Source organism: Erpetoichthys calabaricus, chromosome 6, assembly GCF_900747795.2.
Source record: "Erpetoichthys calabaricus chromosome 6, fErpCal1.3, whole genome shotgun sequence".
Lineage (NCBI taxonomy): Eukaryota > Metazoa > Chordata > Cladistia > Polypteriformes > Polypteridae > Erpetoichthys > Erpetoichthys calabaricus.
This window is the reverse complement of record NC_041399.2, coordinates 83,225,221-83,244,750: the sequence shown is the minus strand read 5'-3', so window position 1 is coordinate 83,244,750 and position 19,530 is coordinate 83,225,221. Positions and strand designations below refer to the sequence as shown.

The 19,530-nt window shown below is 37.5% G+C and overlaps 1 protein-coding gene across 1 annotated transcript in view; it reads left to right on the top strand.

Annotated features, from left to right (window-relative positions):
- The first annotated feature begins 7,643 nt into the window (after positions 1 to 7,643).
- Positions 7,644 to 19,530, top strand: part of clul1 (clusterin-like 1 (retinal)) — a 31,215-nt gene continuing 19,328 nt past the window's right edge. The window contains exons 1-2 of the mRNA XM_051928754.1: positions 7,644 to 7,828; positions 13,942 to 14,078. Coding sequence (XP_051784714.1) covers positions 13,976 to 14,078 — 103 coding nt within the window. The 5' untranslated portion in view covers positions 7,644 to 7,828; positions 13,942 to 13,975. The remainder of the gene's footprint in view (positions 7,829 to 13,941; positions 14,079 to 19,530) is intronic.

The window sequence follows — 19,530 nt, the reverse complement described above, 5'->3', positions numbered from 1 at the left end:
ATAATGTTTCTAATAGAATGGGACCCTATTGCAACCAATGGTGGACACCATCAAATGACATATAAAATGTCCATGGAAAAAAAAAATGTCATGCTACTCCTGTCACATAATCTAGGAGGGTCTTCACTTCAAAAAGTGACTCATGAGGCTTTTAGTTTCCTCTTTAATGTTTGCTCTGTTTAAGTAACTAACACTATCTTAGCAAGAAAGCATGCATTTTGCACATTTTGAGCATAGGACTAGATGACTGACATGTTGAGTATGTGACATGACTAATGTGACATCTTTGTTTTCTTTTTTCCACGGATGTTTTATACATTGTTTGACATTGTCCAGCATTGGTTACTATAGAGTCTTGTTCAATCAGAAATGTTATGATGTCTTTCCGTCATGAAACCATGAGAATAAAAATTTCTCTCAGCCACCAATACAAGCTACATGGGGTAAGTAATATATGAAAAATAGTTGTTTTGGGTGGAGTATTTCTTTAAAATAAACAAGTCAGATGGACACCGTAGGAGATTTTACAGGACTACATTGTCAATTTGAGATATCTTGAAGTGCCCAGGAAGTTATTTTGATATATTTTAAAATGTGCTACAGAAATCTTAACATATAAAGGAACTTATTTTGATATTTCTTGAAATGAGTTTCAGATATGCAAAAAAATGAGCTGCATTTAAAGATATCTGAAATTTGGTCTTAGATACAGCATCTCTACCATAAATGTTCATTTGATTTGCCATACAAAGAGTTATACCAAACCATCTCATAAAAAACCTGAAGCAAAATACTAAATCAATACCAAAGAGGCACAGCAGATTATTTTACACAATGCAATAGTTTCAAACCAGAGCCCATAGGCTTAGGGCTATTAGGGATACAATCAACTGTAGAAACATCAGCTTAAAAAACAAGATGTAAACAGGGAACAAAATCAGAACTTTCCATCTGAGAATTAGTCCTTGCCATCGTTTAAGCCAATTTGTTTTGGAAACATTTTCCTTCAACTGGGCCTGTTGATCAAATCCTCTTTAAAAACAGACTACCATTTTTTACAAAGCCATTATAAAGGAAAGTTCTTTCAGAGTACTTACATGGGAGACAAAGCCTAGTCTGAATGTCATCATTTAGGGCTTGGGGGGGTTCTTAAGAAATACAATGTCTCTCAGTCTTCAAGCATTTACAGTATGTACTGCTAGATTTACTTCCTAAGACCAATTAAGGTCATATTAATCTACTATAATTAGGTCAAATGAAGCCAATAAACTACACTGAAATCTCTCCAGATCTAAATACCTTGAATATGTAACAATTATACCCAATCAGAGCTTTTTTATCTATATAAATAAATCAAGTGCCCCAAGTATTAATTACAAGCAAAACAATGAAGAGACAGTCATAAGGGCTAGAACATAAAGTTACACCAAACCATACAGATGGTAGTCCTCAGGAATATTGAGTTAACAGTCACCATGCAGCTTGAAATCCAGTCAAATAGGGTATTTGTAAATTATTCATTCTAAATATTATATAATTAATTGTTGAAAAGTAAAAGTAGCACCTGTTAATGTCTACCATGTCTGAATTCAGTAACCCTGTTAATGGTCTTCCAGCCTCTTTGCTTATCGATGGCTCCTCCTTTACTCTTTTTAGGCTGCATCTTTCTTACAGTATGGGCCTTATATTTTATGAGTCTCAATTGCCACCTAGGTGGGCTTTAAATACTTATATTAAACAACTTAGTAAACACATCACTCCCTGTGCTGTGGAAAAATTGAATTTAATTTCTCTGTTTTCCCTTTTTATTTAAAATTTAACAAATTCCAATTGTGCTTTTTTTACAGTGATTCAGTGGGGAAAACCAAACATCATGCTGGCTTTTGAGTGTAAAAGAGCTCCAGATTGTTTCCTGACAAACATCATACCAGGTGCACTAAAATGTTTTCCTTGATTTTTGACCAACATCTTATTTTCAGTTATTAAACTAGCAACCTCATTTTGAGGAAAACATAGCCAAGAAAAAAATAAAGTTAAAAATAGATGTTCACTCTAAATGCAGAATATTTTATGGGCGGGAGTTTGGAGAACAAGCAGCGACTTTCTGGCTCAGACATACTTGGAACAACACCTGTGGAAAGAAGGCAGTCACAGAGCACACTGAGTAATGGCCACCCTCCTTTGACTTTATTCACATATTTTTGGATGCTTGTTCATGTTGTCATTTTTTAAAATCAGCCAAAATGCTCAACTGAAAGCTAACAGTATCAACTATTCACATTACAGATAAGCTGCCTGGGAACTCAATGTAAGCAAAGAAAGGCAAATTTAAAATACAGGCAATTATCTGAGGTTCAAAAAGAGCTCTACCCCTTTACCACTTTACCCCTATTCCTGTTACTTCTTTTCCCTTTGGACCATTCCAATTGTACAAATGCCAAAAAATGCTGCATTACAATGAGGACAAAACAGATCATTTGCACCTTTGGCATTCATTCTCTTTAACTCTTTGACGGCTGAATATTTATTTCAAAAAACAGTTTCTGAAAAGCAATGGTTTCACACAGAAATCAACATAAAACGTCTGTTGCTGCATGCTGTGGCTACCAGTTTGCCAAGAATGTGCAGCAGGTTTGCTGCCAGGCGGTCTTTGTGTGACTGGGACAAAGTTGTGGTGCATTGCAATCTGTTTTCTACCTCTTATCATTGTTAAGTGGCAGTCCTCCCTGGCAAACATTGTCAATACAACGATTAGCTGGGGACCAATCAGCTGAAACTGGAACCTCACACTCGTTTTCAATCACTTGTACTAACAAGTCATAGTTCAGTTCAAAGATAATAGGCAAAACGTCGTCAATGCAGCATTTTGCTTTATGCATTCGCTTTGATCTCTCACAAAATGACAGTGCCATTTTTGCCGTTGTTTGCGCCTTGCTACTCACACGAGCGCAGGAAATCTCGGTCAAACCAATGAATCTAACTTTCCTTCTAGCAACAAGAGTTAAACTAAAACATAACGGTTGGTTTTGTCACAGTTTACAGTCAATTACTATCGTCAACTCCTCCTTTTGACAAAAGTCGACATCAGCCCTGAAAGCGTTAATGACAGAATAACTCATGCAAGACCTTTCAATGATTAACTACTTCAAATTAAATTTATATACATGAAATGATGAGACAATCTGAGCTCCTGGATGATTTTTTTTGAAAAGTTCCTTGCAAAAATGTGTCAGCACAGTGGTTAGTGCTGCAGCTTGACAACTTTAGAGTTCTGTGCCCAGATCTCAGCATGGGCATTGTATATGTGAAGTTTATATGTCATCCCTGTGCCTATGTGTTTTTTTTTCAGGTATTTTTTTCCTTCCGCATTCCAAAAACATAATTCTTAGGTTAATTGGTGACTCTAAATTGGCCCCATGTGAGTGTGCCATGCAGTAGATTGGCACCTCTCCATTGGCACCTGAGGCCATTATGACTGCATCAGGCCCACCAAACTCTGAACCAAATTAAGTGGTTTTGATATTGGGAAAATGGAAATCTATTGTTTTTCAATATTATTTTTTACTCTGCATTGCTGAATGTGTTTTCTTTCTGTTTATTGTCCAACTTCTTTCTTCTTGTTACTGGTATTTACTTCTTAATCATATGACCACATTAATTTTCAAGTGTTAAACTGTTGAGTTTACATTGATCTTCACCTCATGCTTAAGGCAATTTGGGATGCAATAAAAAAATGTCATATTTACATAATAAAATGAAATTTGTCATCTGACACAACTAATGGGTGGCGCTAATTTCTGACAGCATGGAAATACAAGCATTAGTAAATACTGTACCATGAGACAAATTGTCCATAAACAACTCTTGGCTCATTGTAAACTGAAAGGTGTTTTAACTTAGGAGTATTAGAAGGTATTTTAAAGACTCCATGTCTAAGTGAAAGAGAATTTTATACCAAGATGAGAAACTGATTTTTCTTTTCTCAGCATTGTGTTTTATGAATGCAAACATAATGCTGCTCATCATCCTAACAGTACCTACCCTGCCATAAAGCATGATGGTGCCATCATGAGGCCATGGAGATGTTTCTCCGTGTCAGGGTCTGAAGACTTGATTTTAATACACAAAGTACTGAAAAATCTGGAGTAAAACCTGTTACATTCTTCAAGATATTTTGGGTTTGGCTTAAAAGTTACTTTACACCAGGATGTATCAATATATAGTTTTAGAGTCAATTTAGTGTTGGGTTTTCTTGACAAAAACGCAGTGGCCTAGTTAAGGTCCCCATTTAATAATATGTGACAAGAGTACAAAATTGCACTACACTGAACACGATCAGTCAGTCATTCCCATTTGCTTATTTTTCCTGATGTCCATTAAGGTTGGAGCTTGGAATAGCATCTCGATGTAGACAGGAGACTTAAACATGGTCAGTAACAGACCTTTGTCATTTCCAGTCTGAATTGCTTGAGGCACCAAAACTGGATTTCCTTAGTGTGATCACCTAAGAAGAAATACTAGATGGTTTCAGAACCAAGCGGGCAAAAACATCATAATTTGTGTTTGCAGCCTGAACTTTTGACTGTGAGGAGTGCAATTTATCAGAGAAAGTTTGAGCTTCAGTATTCTGACTTGAAGTATCACAAGAATATTAACAATTGCTCAGGACTCACTTATAAACAGGTCTCAGTTTCTGTTCAGTCTTGTGTATCAGTTGTGTTCTAGAAGTACATACCCTATGATACTCATGAACCACTTGAGGATTCTGCTATCATATATATGATAATTTTAATTTTAGTGTTGCACAGTGGTGTTGTTGTTAATGCTGTTGCCTCACAGATCCACCACCTTGTGTATGAATCACTTGAATGTCTTTGTGGAGTCTTCACACTCTCTTCATATCTCTGTGGGATTCTCATTACAACTTCAAAGATGTACAGTACTGTGCACAAGTCTTAGGCACTCTAGATCAAGGATGTCCAGCTCCGGTCCTGGTGGGCTGCAGTGGCTACAGGTTTTCATTGTAACTGTCTTCTTAATTAGTGAGCCGTTTTCGCTGCTGATTAACTTGTTTTGCCTTAGTTTTAATTAACATGACTCAGGCTACTTAGTTGTTTCTTTTTCCTTAATGAGCAGCCAAACAATAATGAGACACAAAACAAGCCGCCACATGGCCAGCTAACCTGAAAATAAAGAAAGGTGAAGGTCTCGGTCATGCTGGTCCGCTCAGGTCACCAAAATATCTTGACGCTGGTCTTAGAAAAAAATCAGTAAATCAACAGTCTGTTGTGGCAGAATGAGAGCAGCAACAAGTCCTGATATTTAGTAACAGCTTTAAATAACAGCAAGAATTGGCTTCTCATTAAGAAACTGGTTGGAGTGAAATTGGCTGGAGTTTGACGTTCCAATTTAGCTGGTCATCTGTTGGCTCGTTTCACATCTCATTTCTGTTTGGCTACCATTTAGTGAAGAAACAAATCAATTCAGAGGACTTAATCTTTAAAAACAAGGATATTAAAATGAAGGGAAAAGGAGTTAATTAGCAGTGAAAACTGCTCGCTGATTAGGACAAGAGTTAGAATGAAAACCTGCAGCCACTGCGACACAACAGGACGGGAGTTGGACATCTCTGCTTTCGATAGTTCACAAAAATAATTGTCTTAGACAGATATCTTCTGGTCTAGTGTGTCAATAAAAGGAGCATATGCTAGAGTTCCAAACTCTCCTTTCACAAAAAGTGAAGCAACGCAACAACATATTTGAGTGTCCTTAAAGAAATACATTTAAATAGTAATAGACCATTTTTCAGTTAAAAAAACAAAATCTTTGTACGTATGAAGCACAGTGTTTGATTAAGCAAATATAACAAACAGGTGCTAATGATCAACGACACTAGGTGGAACCAAAGTTATTAACTGAAAAAGAAAAAGCTGTGTAGAGGGAATAAAACTGGACAAGAGACTGACATACTAAAGAGGTGAGGTAGATGTAGCACTGCAGATCTTACACCATGGCAAAAGTGAGCACAGCAACATGACACAAATTTCTCCCAAGTATGAATTTCATGGAAAAGAGGTGTTTTCAGATGTGCTGCCCAAGCTCTTTTGCAGAAGCACAAACAAATGGGCAAGGCTAAGGACTGGAAACACAACGGTCAACCATGGAAACTGAGCGCAGCAATTGAGAAATAAATCAAACTTACTTCCCTTCAAAATTGGAAGATGTCAAGTTGGCTCCGAACCACTGGGACCCTGGTACACAATATCTATAGTCTGGACAAGTTTTATCAAACCTGGTCTTCATTGAAGAGCCGTGACTAAATGGTCATTCCTCCGCTGTGGAAATAAAGCCAAATATCTCATCAACAATACACACAAAAACACAAGTACTGGGGTGCTGAAAAATGACAGCAGATGCTCTGGACTGAGGACTCAAAATTTGAGATTTTTGGCTTTAACAGAAAGAAGGTTATCTAACTGAAGGAGTGGAAAATGGTACATGGCAGGCAACAGTGAAGCATGGTGATGGTTCCCTGCTAGTTTGGGGCTGCATTTCCACAAACTAAGTTAGTCATGGATCACGGCTGAGATGTACAGGCAGATTTTTATCCATCATTCAGTACCATCAAGGAGGTATCAGATCGGCCCCATATTAATTATGCAGTATGACAATAACCCAAAAAAAGCACATCCAAAATAGTAAAACCTATCTACTGTAAAAAGAGAAACAGAGAATTCAGCAACTGATGGTATGACCCCCAAAAACCGAAATCATCGACTCAGTTTGGGGTTACTTGCAGAGGAAGTAGACAGCCAAAATCTGCAGTGAAAGTGTGTCAGGTTCTCTATGATGTTTAGAGCAGACAGCCACGTGAGTAAGAAACTGCATGCAAAATGCTGGCCATCCCCCAAATTTTCTTCTGTTTACTGAACTTTCTAGGACGTTTATTGAGTAGAGAAAACTATTTATGACATTAATTTTAAAAGCATTCCCACTTTACCGGACCTTTTCACAAGCGCCTAAGCCTTTGCACAGTGCTAGTCATGATAAGTGAAGTGTTGCCTCTGATGGCCCGTGAGTGTGCCCAGTGATACAAAACAGCGGTTGAAATGTTATGACAAAGCGTGCGGTACTGAGACAGCAGTGCTTGGCTTTAGTCGAATCCACAGGTCCGGGTCTGATTATTTCGTCAGCTTAATGACATGCTGAGTATGTTTAATGAATTATACGGAGGACTTTTGGTATGTAATAAAACATTAAAGTCGTACATTAATACAATCTCATCCCCACTTAATATAATTCGTGGCCGTAGCGGAGTACGAGCCCACAAAACGGGGCGTTAAGCGGAAAAAGTCCCGCACTTCAAGCAAAACTGTGACATCGGGAAAAGAGCTCATAATACAGTACGTGCAGTACAAGACATACACAACCAGCAAATTTTAATGTCACACGTGGCAAAACAATACTGCGAGAAGTTTTACACAAAATAAGATTAATGTGTTTTTGCTATATTTCACAGGTTAGTGCTGGCGAAATTATGTGGCCAGTGATTTCGTTTTACATAAACCAATGGCGCCCTCAATAGCCCACTCGTAGGATAGACGCTGTTTGGAAGCAGATTAACTGCTGACATTGCATTTTACCTTCTCAGTAGTTGCAAACACGTTAATGAGCTTAACTTTGTGATCGTCAGTGCTATGAAAATAGAAATGCGGTTTAGAGCAGCCAGTTTAACCGGCCAGAGTTAAGACTACAAGAAGGGTCGCCGCCGAGCCTATCGGGTCAATCTGTAGCCGAGCAGGTCGTCGCTCTCGAGCTCAGGAATCGGGTAAGTTTGAATGATGGTTTTGGTTTAAATGATGCGTATTGAGGCACCGGAACTATGACAGAAGACACTTCCCTCATATGGCTACTTATTCATTGTTAACAAATACAATTTATTTGAAACTATACATTATATTACGTAAATAAAATTTACAATTCGAGAAGGAAATATTCCACATACACTAATGAGATTTCATGGCACACTTGGCACACATTTCTGTAGCACAGGATTCACAATGATGACTAACAGTGAATTTAAATAGTGTACCTGCATTGGCACCAACCAGTGTATACTTTTTAAAGCACTGAATCATCCTATTAATTTTAAAACGATAGAAGTTAGCTTGATAGCGACTAAGTTAATTGCTAACTTTGACTTCATGGATCGTTTGGATCCTCCGAAGTTTCACTCCTTATCAGGAACTATATAGAATTTTGAAGGCATTGTTAAAAAATGTAGCCGAAAGGTAATTTTTTTATAAGAAAATAACACGAGTCAGTTTCAGCTAATAATTATGTAACGCCTAAGTTATTAATATGACAAGAAGCTAATGCAAAACTAGATAGATAGATAGATAGATAGATAGATAGATAGATAGATAGATAGATAGATAGATAGATAGATAGATAGATAGATAGATAGATAGATACTTTATTAATCCCAATGGGAAATTCACATAACTATGTTAGTGTCTTCTGTAACCTGACAGTACTTGAGTTGCAATGAAAACAGGATATTATCTATCTATCTATCTATCTATCTATCTATCTATCTATCTATCTATCTATCTATCTATCTATCTATCTATCTATCTATCTATCTATCTAATGAAATAATTTAATTTCTTGGAGGGCTGACTATCCTCATTTTTTGTTGTACTTCAGCGACATGGGTAGATTTATTTGGGTGATTTACATTTTTCTTAATTGATTGTCAACATTTTACCAGCTACACTTAAGTGGAACACTGTATTAATTTGCAAAATCATATATATAAGCTGTTTGACCAACAAACTGGAAAATTAGCCATGGAATAATTCCAGAAGGTAAAAAATCCTGTCCATTTTATGTTTTTCATTTTTGCTGGAATGCAAAGAAAATCTGAATTGGTAGCAAATGCTGAGAAAATGTAGGCATAACAAATGTATTGGTTTTGTTAGAGAATTCCAAAATTAGTGCACTAAATGGATAAAAGATATCATCAAACTCTGATAATTGAACAGTTTAGTGTAATTTTTCTCCTCAAAGACTTATCCAATTCTAGTTGCTTAAGTGATCTTTGAGCAGATGAATAGCAAATCATCATCAGTCAGTAAGAACTTGTGTAAAAAGATAATCCTATGATTAAAACATAACCCTTTTACTGAACATACACACTGGTAGTTATCATAAAGGAATCAAGAATAAAATCACTAGAAATGGTATACACATCGCCATCTATTAGCTATTGCTTTTTTCCATGTTTGAAATCTATGGTAGTACAATGTATCAAAATATAAACTAGCAAAAAGGATATGCTGTACTGTATGACGGTTCTTAATAATGAGTTCAGCATTATCTAAAAAGGCTTTCAGCTGCACCGATTGTTAACAGGTTCATACATTCAAGTGCATACCCATACAGTCTCCATTGGCAGTACAATGGAATTGAAGAGCTCAGTAACCTCTAAACATGACACTATTGTGGGATGCCCCGGTCAACTGTAAATGCTATTTTTGTGAAGTGGAAATGTCTGGGAACAACAACTTCTCAGCTACAAAGTAGATCATGCAGACAAAAAAGGACATGGAGAAACTCAAGTGGCCTGCACAGAGCACTGACCTCAATCCTACTGAGCACCTTTGGGAAGAACTGGAACAGATTGTGAGCCAGGTCTTCTTGTCCAACATCAGTACCTGACCTCACAAATGCTCTTTTGGCTGAACAGGCACAAATTCCCAAAGGGCAAACTTCAAATCTTTTGGAAAGCCTTTCTAGAAGAGTGGAGACTGTTATTGTTACACAGGAGGAACAACTCCATAGTAATGGCTATGGGTTTGGAATGGGATGTCCAACAAGCTCATAGGTGTGACAGTCAGGTATCCACAAAACTTATATAGTGCATGTTGCATGTGTTTTATTTAAAAAATGTATGTATACAGTAGAGGGCAGCATGGTGGTGCAGTGGTAGCGCTACTGCCTCGCAGTTAGAAGACCCGGGTTCGCTTCCCGGGTCCTCCCTGCGTTGAGTTTGCATGTTCTCCCCGTGTCTGCACGGGTTTCCTCCCACAGTCCAAAGACATGCAGGTTAGGTGCATTGGCGATCCTAAATTGTCCCCAGTGTGTGCTTGGCATGTGGGTGTGTGTGGGTGTGCCCTGCGGTTGGCTGGCGTCATGCCAAGGGTTTGTTTCCTGCCTTGTGCCCTGTGTTGGCTGGGATTGGCTCCAGCAGACCCCTGTGACCCTGTAGTTAGGATATAGCAGGTTGGATAATGGATGGATGGATGTATACAGTAGGAATGTAAATAATATATATCTAAACAACAGCTTTTGAGCATATTATTCTACTTTATTTACACAAGAAAACTACCAGTTCTATAAGCTGAATTTGTATGTAAAAAGTAATTCCTATAATTCCAATTCCCCTTGGGGATTATTAAAGTATCTATCTATCTATCTATCTATCTATCTATCTATCTATCTATCTATCTATCTATCTATCTATCTATCTATCTATCTATCTATCTATCTATCTATCTATCTATCTATCTATCTATCTATCTACAATTGTGAATGGACATGTGTGACGAAGTACATGTGTGAATGGAATGTATGACAGAGTGGCAAACTGTCTGGGGATGATTCCCGCCTTGTGGCCAATGCTGCCGTGATAGACTCTGACCTCCTGCAACCCTGAATAGGATTAAGCAGGACTGACAGTCATCTGATGTGATTTTAAACTCGAATGTAATCTTACCTGTATATAGCACAACACATTTCTACACTAACTCTGAATCAGTATTGCTTCATCGTAACCATAACAGGTAGAAATAATATTTACTTGCAGATTGCAAATATATTTTGTATACATCGCTTAAGAATATGTCCATTACTGTTGTAAATTGTGCTCATGCTGTTCAAATCCCTGAAATTTCAATATCTTTTGCATGAAAATCGTTGTTTTAATATATCCTAAGGAAAATGAATGAATAGTAATAATGAATGTCCGCATAAAGAATTCTTTTTATAGAAGAATCAAATCACGTGGTAATCCAGCTCAATATTACACATATATTTTATCCTGTGAATTAATATATCTAATTGACACACAAGGTCCCCAGCATAGCATCAGCAACACACATTTAATGCAGTCTTCAAAGAGATCTTCCAGACCTTTTGACAACAGAAGGGTCTAATCAGAAACAAGATTTTTAATGCAAGAAGCTTTAATAAGGGTATCAATTTTGCTGTCATCTTTGGTGTTCACGTCTATCAGAATTAGAGGAGATAGCTGTAGCTGTTTATGCAAGGTTGTTTAGAGTTTTTCCTATAGCTATTCCCATCAATTTTAACTGTGTTTCTATTTTTATTACTTCAGTATCATCTGAAGGTGACCAGAAATGAACAATAAAATATTTATTTTTTGCAGTTAGAATGGAGACATATAGATTCAAATATTTCTTTATGTGTCTTCCATAAAAGTAGTGATCATTTTGATGGTTTATAGATGCAATGAGAAGTAAAGCAAAATGAGACCTTTTATTGGCTAACTAAAAAAGATTACAATATGCAAGCTTTCAAGGCAGGCCCCTTCTTCGGGCAAAATGTAATCATAATGCTTTATATACAGTATATACCAGTAACAGCAAACTGCACGATAACGTGCAGTGAATACACTTGACTTGAGCATTCATAGTTTTCATACTTTTTCTCTTTATTTTTTTTCATTCGTTTGCTCAGAGGTTGATGTGCTTGCCGCTTCCTGAGCAGCTCTTCTTTTCTCCACCCTAACGGCCCGCTTCTTCTCTTCTTTCGTCGGCATCTTTTCTCATTAAAACTGATTAAGTCAGTATTTGTGCTGCAATTACTTAGTACGTTTTCCTTAATTTTTTACTTAAGATGGCACTTAAGTCTTCAATCTGCCTCAAGAATGATTTAAGATATGAAGAGGTAGGGGAAGTAACGGCGAAGGTGGTAGAGATGAGAATGGCGCCTGTACACATGCGCCACACGGCCACCCTGCTACGCACTGCCGAGAGTTGATTTTACAATAAAATAAAATAAAAATAAAAAGAGGAATAACCTTGGAGGTCAATCATCACCCCGAAAGCGGACAGTAGAGGTCACATAGTATATGTGTATCAAATTTCAGGTCAATAGGTCAAATGGTATGCGAGCTACAGGTGATTTAAAATCCTGGACAGACAAACAGACAGCCATGGTAGCGTATTATATATAAAGATTAGTAAATGTAGAGATATTAGTAAATTGAAATTTTCTTACTTCTTACATGTGTCAAATAATACATATTGGAGCAATACTGTATAACAGTAAGTGTGCTGGTAACATGCATATTTCAACTTTAGATATTCCATATTCACAAGGAGCATGTCAGCTTGTTTTCTCACACAACTACTGTAAAACAGTTTTTGGAGTGTTAATTGTCCAGTAGGCAACAAGCATAATCTAATCAATAGAGAACATCTTGTAAGGTAATTGTAAAACTGAAAAATGATGTGGTGTTCACTTCGATAATATTGAATAAAGTGAAGCATCTAGGAGAAAAACAGAAACGTTGAGTCCTTGTGTTGGTTTTGTCTTTTTATCATTTATTTTCTTTGCTTTTCCATTTTGCTTCGGAGACCCATGTCCACCAGGGCCATGACTTATGATATTACAGGGTGTTTATGTGGTGGGAGCGGCCACATGGCTAGAAATATAAGGTTACAACATTTCATTCCTCTCAATGATCACTTTTCAATTTCCTTTTAATACTCATACTGTATTTGTTGAAGAATATTTTCTGTCTGACCTGATGCATTGTATACATTGTTTTTGCCAACTAAGGGCAAATCAGTTTTATTTCAGACCTTACTTCATTTGTGTATTTCAGTATTATGGTGGTTGATATGGACAGCTGCCTACACTGACTGTATAGCTTCCATTGGGTGAAATGAACTCTTGCAAACTTTACATAAGACCATCATATTTGGCTTCATTTTGATATTAGGGTTAAAATTTTGGTGACTTAGTAGTATCTATTATTATTATTATTATAGTATCATTTTGGCAAAACATTTTTTAAGCCTGTTGATTGTATGGCCACCTTAACAATAGTAGTTTCATACACTGCGCATTACTCCTTAATAAAAATAATTCTCTTGCAATACTTTGAGTAAGTACTTTGAGAAAAGCACTCCAACAGAAATCAATAAATTTTGGAAGGCCTACTCGCCAGCCTGAAATAAAAAGTGGCATTTCTTCGGCAGTGACTAATGGTGCCCATGCCAAGGCCAAAAAAGTGCCCAGTCACCCTGGGCAAATATATCTGCTTATTTGTTAATATGGATAGTGAGAGGTTCAATAGCAGTGGCAAATAACTTTGATGACAAAGGGCTGATCAATTTTTCTTCTGCATTCTAAAGCAAAATATTTGCATTTCATATTTACACAAATAGATACTTCTGGTTTGGAGTATAATAGTTTAACTCATGCACATAATTTGGGTACAATTGGGATTTACTTACTTTTACTACTTGATATTCTAGTTTGTCTTTAATGTAATCATGATTGTGTTATTTTTTTCTGTATGTGAATTGTGGGTTCATATGGTGTACATTTTAACTACATTTAATCAATCCTCTTTTGCTGAAAATGGCTAATAAACAACTGATTCACTAGATATTATCATAACAGTAAGGAGAATGTTTGGCTGTTGGACAAAATTATCTGACCTGCCCAAGAGGATGGTAAGAAAGTTTGATATAATCAATAGGAACCCATAGGAAATGCCATTCTTATTAGATATAAATATCTCCTAACCGTCACATAGTTTGGTAACTAGCAATCAGACAGAAACTAAAGAGCAAAAAGTGAAGTTAAAGTAACAAAAAGTGCATTCTTTTTCTTTTCTCTCAGATGTTTTGAATGGCCTATTAGGAACCTGAGGAAAATGAAGTTACTCTTTACTATCATAGTTTACTTGACTTGGCTGGGTGCGTCCTGGTTCATTCATGCTCAAAATGAAGACAACTTTGTTCAGGAAACTCTAAAACGTATGTATCATAAACCTTGAACTCTACACAATATAAAGTTCCCTAAGGCACAAATAAAGTTACATGCAGGCATCTACTGTGAGCATTTCCAGATTTAAACATAAGCTAAACAAGCTACAACTTAGAGCCTCGAATAATTTTAGATTTTTTTTTTGACTTTTAAAAGTTTATCTGTCTTTTTATGTGTACTGTGGCTGTAAATATGTAATCAGTAAATGCATTCATTTAAAATTATATGTAAATGAATATAGTAAATGCTGTACTATTAAATCATTAAAAGGCATACATATTTTCACATTTTTGTGGCAATCCAAGGTCTTGTTTTGGTATGTATCTTCTTGTGTAACTTTTTAACAAGGGCCTTCAAACTTTGTATGGCTTAGGGCCTCACCAAGTCTAAATTCGGAACTACCTGTACAATTGCTGCTGCTGTCTCCCAGCTTCCATTCTTCTTCATGTTTATAAAAGGAAAAGGCTAAAATCGTCTCAGAATTCAGACTGCCACTTAGAATCTGATGAGGAGGGAAGCTAAGGTTGTTTTGTTAATCATTCACTTACCACAAATACTCATTTAATCAATTAGTTACACAAGAATATTAACAGTGATAGTCAAGACTACTGATGTACAGCATATTTTATGTTGGTCTCATTAAGAAAAATGTGTGGATAGTGGTAAAAGGTATGTGTTGTATTATACCCAGAGTACTGGGATAAAAATCAGTACTGGTACTGGAGATTGTGGAGGATTCAGTTCAGCTCAGTCTTATAAAATACACTTCAACATATAGCACTAAATCACTTTACACAATTATAAATATAATATATAACCTAACAAGACAATGACTAGATGCAGAATTCAAGCCCATATACCAAATCTTTGAGAAAATAGCTCTAAACTGTGCCACCATGTTATCCTATTTATAAACACAGTATAAAACTACTTGCCAAAGAAATATAATATTGAACACAAAAAATTACATATATGCCTGCATTATCAAACTTACTTAATTCAGTCAAGGATCAGAGGTTGTAGACAGTAACATAAAAATTAATTTGTCCATTCTTGATTTCCTGTGTAATTACCAATTATTGACAATAAATGTCTTCAGGTCAAAACATAAGGTAAGTAGAACATGAGTGAACAAATAATGTTTATTGTTTTTAATGTATTTCACTTATCTAATGTACAGAGTTAGCCAACATCATACAGATCTAAAAAAAAGTAATTGCTCCCTGGTTAAATGGGTTGAGCCAACCGGTTGAACATAGGCAGGATAGTTTATTGCCAGCCCTACTCAATATCAGCCTCACTAATTTTAACCTTTAACATCTGATTCAAGTTGCTAGCACAAAGACCCAACAAGTACATAATGTCACAAAGGAGGAGAATATCAAAAACAAAAGATGATAAAAATGTTGCTGATACCTATCGGGAAGAAGCAACAAAGCCCTTTCTAAGGGGTTGGGTCGCCACCCAAAATAGTGATAGACATAATCTCTAAAAGGAAAACAGCTGAACAGTACTCAACTTTCCCAGAAGTGGCCAACCTACTCAAATGACTCACTGTTCAAGACTGATAGTCAGAAAGACACTAGACAAAATGAGTTTCATGGGAGAGCAGCAAGGAAGAAATCATTGCTAACAAAAGAAAACATAAATTGTCACCTCTGAGGAAGTACTGGAATGATCTCCAAAACCTTTGGGAGGATGTTCTAAGGACAAATGAGACCAAGGTGTAACTTTTTATATCACCTTGGTCCTATTATGTCTAGTGCAAACACAACACTGCACTCTGGAGTAGAAATATAATAGTAACAATCAAATATGGAGGTGTTAGTATGGTGTGAAAATTCTTTACCGCAATAGGACACGAGCAACATGGTATAACTGAATAAGCCATGAATTCAGCTCTGTATCACATATTTTTTAAGGAGAACCATCTCTGAGCTGTGAACGTAACTGGGTCTTGCAGGAAGACGATAATTGAAAAACAGCAGCTGTAAACATCAGAATGGCTTAAAAGAAGAAAAATGAAAGTTTTGTACTGGCCTAGTCAATGTCCAGACCTTAAACCCAATACAGATTCTGTTGTACTTCATACTGAAGTACCTTTTTTTTTTTTAAATTTAAGCTGTTCTGCAAAAAAAGGTGAGCTAAAAGTTTTCCACAATGATTAAAAAAATTATGGAAAATACTTGGTTGTAGTTTTTAGAGGTGGAACAATCAGCTATTAAGTGTAAGGGTGCTGATTACTTATTCATGATGAGCTAGTTGGTGTAAGATAACTTTGTTCATTCAGTAAATGAACTCAGTAAAAATGTTATTTGTTCACTCAATTGCTTTTTGTCCAATATCAGATTTTGGCTTAAAATCTGAAAACATGAAACCATCAAAGAGTTGCACTAACAGAGGAAATTACCATATACATAGTTCACAACACTGTAAGTGTATAGGTTTAAAAGATTCTGCTTTCAAGTTCCAATTGTCCTAATTTAACTGACTATTCAGCCACACTATGGTTTATGAAAATGATGAGTTGTAAATTTTCAATGCAGTCATTTTTCTTTGCTTGTTAATTAGAGTGGCATTCCTGTGCAAATTAAATTAGTTACTGACCTGTTTCTTTATTCTTCTTGGGAATCAATCTTATGTTCTTCTTTTGAAAGAATTCTTGTTGAGTGTGTCTTTCATCTGCAGACTGTAGTTCAAATAACTGAATTGTGTCTTCATGACCTGCTTTTTAAAAGCACTCTTTTGTTTAAAACATTCCTCAAAAGTTTAAGAATTCCAATGAGTAGTCATGGATGCAATTAAGGATCTGTCTTAAGCATAGGAATGTATAATTCATCTTCATTCTCCCCTTTGGTGTGTGGCATTGCAAGCTGATTGGTTTTAAAAGGTCATGTAGAAAAAAAAATGCAATACTAAGAACAAGTTGGAGAGAGAATATACACCAGTGGAATAAAATCCTCAATATACATCTTTTTATTTATTAAACAATGCTGATCCAACCCAGCCACAGGGGATGCACAAACCAGTGTGTTTCTTCGAGCCAGTCCCAAACCCGGATAAATGGGGAGGGTTACGTCAGGAAGGGCATCCGGTGTAAAATTTTGCCAAATCAATATGCGGACGACAATACAAATTTCCATACCGGATTGGTCGAGCCCCGGGTTAACAACGACCGCCACCAGTACTGTTAGTCAACAGGGTGCTGGTGGAAATTGGGCTACTGTTGGCTGAAGAAGAAGAAGAAGGAGAAGAAGAGGGGGGAGACATGTCCAGAGGCAGGAGGAGAGGAGGAAGGTAAAGAGAGTGGAACTGAGGGTAGGAACTTTGAATGTTGGCAGTATGACTGGTAAGGGGAGAGAGTTAGCAGATATGATGGAGAGAAGGACGTCTGATATATTGTGAGTGCAAGAGACTAAATGGAAGGGGAGTAAGGCCAGGTGGATCAGAGGTGGATTCAAATTGTTCTATCATGGTGTGGATAGGAGGAGAAATGGAGTAGGGGTTAATCTGAAAGAACAGTATGTCAAGCATGTTCTGGAGATGAAAAGAGTGTCAGACAGAGTAATGATTATGAAGTTGGAAATTGGAGGTGTGATGATTAATGTTGTTAGTGCATATGCCCTGCAAGTTGGGTGTGCAATTTTTGGAGTAAGTTGGATGAAGTGATGAACAGTGTACCCAAGGGACAGAAAGTGGTGATTGAAGTGGATTTCAATGGACATGTGGGTGAAGGGAACAGAGGAGACAAGGAGGTGATGGGTAGGTATGGCGTCAAGGAGAGGAATGAAGAAGGTCAGAGGATAGTGGATTTTGCCAAAAGGATGGACATGGCTGTGGTGAATATGTATTTTAAGAAGAGGGAGGAACATAGGGTGGCGTACAAGAGTGGAGGAAGATGCACACAGGTAGGTTACATACTATGCAGAAGAGTCAGTCTGAAGGAGATTGAAGACTGCAAAGTTGTGGCAGAGGAAAGTGTAGTTAAGCAGCATAGGTCTGTAGGATGATGTTGGAGATCAAGAAGAGGAAGAGAGTGAGGGCAGAGCCAAGGATCAAATGGTGGAATTTGAAAAAGGAAAACTGCAAGGTTCAGTTTAGGGAGAAGGTGAGACAGGCACTGGGTGGTAGTGAAGAATTACCAGACAGTTGGGAAACTACAGCAGATGTAGTAAGGGTGACAGCAAGAAGGGTGCTTGGCGTGACATCTGGACAGAGTAAGGAGGAAAAGGAAACCTGGTGATGGAATGAGGAAGTACAGGAGAGTATACAGAGGAAGAGGATGGCAAAGAAGAAGTGGGATAGTCAGAGAGATGCAGAAAGTAGACAAGAGTACAAGGAGATAAGGCGCAAGGTGAAGAGAGAGGTGGCGAAGTCTAAAGAAAAAGCGTATGATGAGTTGTATGAGAGATTGGACACTAAAGAGTGAGAAAAGGACCTGTACCGATTGGCTTGACAGAGGGACCGAGCTGGGAAAGATGTGCAGCAGGTTAGGGTGATAAAGGATAAAGATGGAAACGTACTCACAAGCGAGGACAGTGTGTTGAGCAGATGGAAAGAGTACTTTGAAAGGCTTATGAATGAAGAGAACAAGAGAGAGAAGAGGTTGGATAATGTGGAGATAGTGAATCAGGAAGTGCAACGATTAGCAAGGAGGAAGTAAGAACAGCTATGAAGAGGATGAAGAATGGAAAAGCCGTTGGTCCAGATGACATACCTGTGGAAGCATGGAGGTGTTTAGGAGAGATGGCAGTGGAGTTTTTAACCAGATTGTTTAATGGAATCTTGGAAAGTGAGAGGATACCTGAGGAGTGGAGAAGAAGTGCACTGGTGCCGATATTTAAGAATAAGGGGGATGTGCAGAACTGTAGTAACTACAGGGGGATAAAATTGATGAGCCACAGAATTAAGTTATGGGAAAGAGTAGTGGAAGCTAGGTTAAGAAGTGAGGTGATGATTAGTGAGCAGCAGTATGGTTTCATGCCAAGAAAGAGCACCACAGCTGCGATGTTTGCTCTGAGGGTGTTGATGGAGAGGTATAGAGAAGGCCAGTAGGAGTTGCACTGCATCTTTGTGGACCTGGAGAAAGCATATGACAGGGTGCCTCGAGAGGAGTTGTGGTATTGTATGAGGAAGTCGGGAGTGACAGAGAAGTATGTAAGAGTTGTACAGGATACGCACAAGGGAAGTGTGACAGTGGTGAGGTCTGCGGTAGGAGTGATGGATGCATTCAAGTTGGAGGTGGGATTACATCAGGGATCGGCTCTGAGCCCTTTCTTATTTGCAATGGTGATGGACAGGTTGACAGACGAGATTAGACAGGAGTCCCCATGGACTATGATGTTTGCTGATGACATTGTGATCTGTAGTGAGAGTAGGGAGTAGGTTGAGGAGACCCTGGAGAGGTGGAGATATGCTCTAAAGAGGAGAGGAATGAAGGTC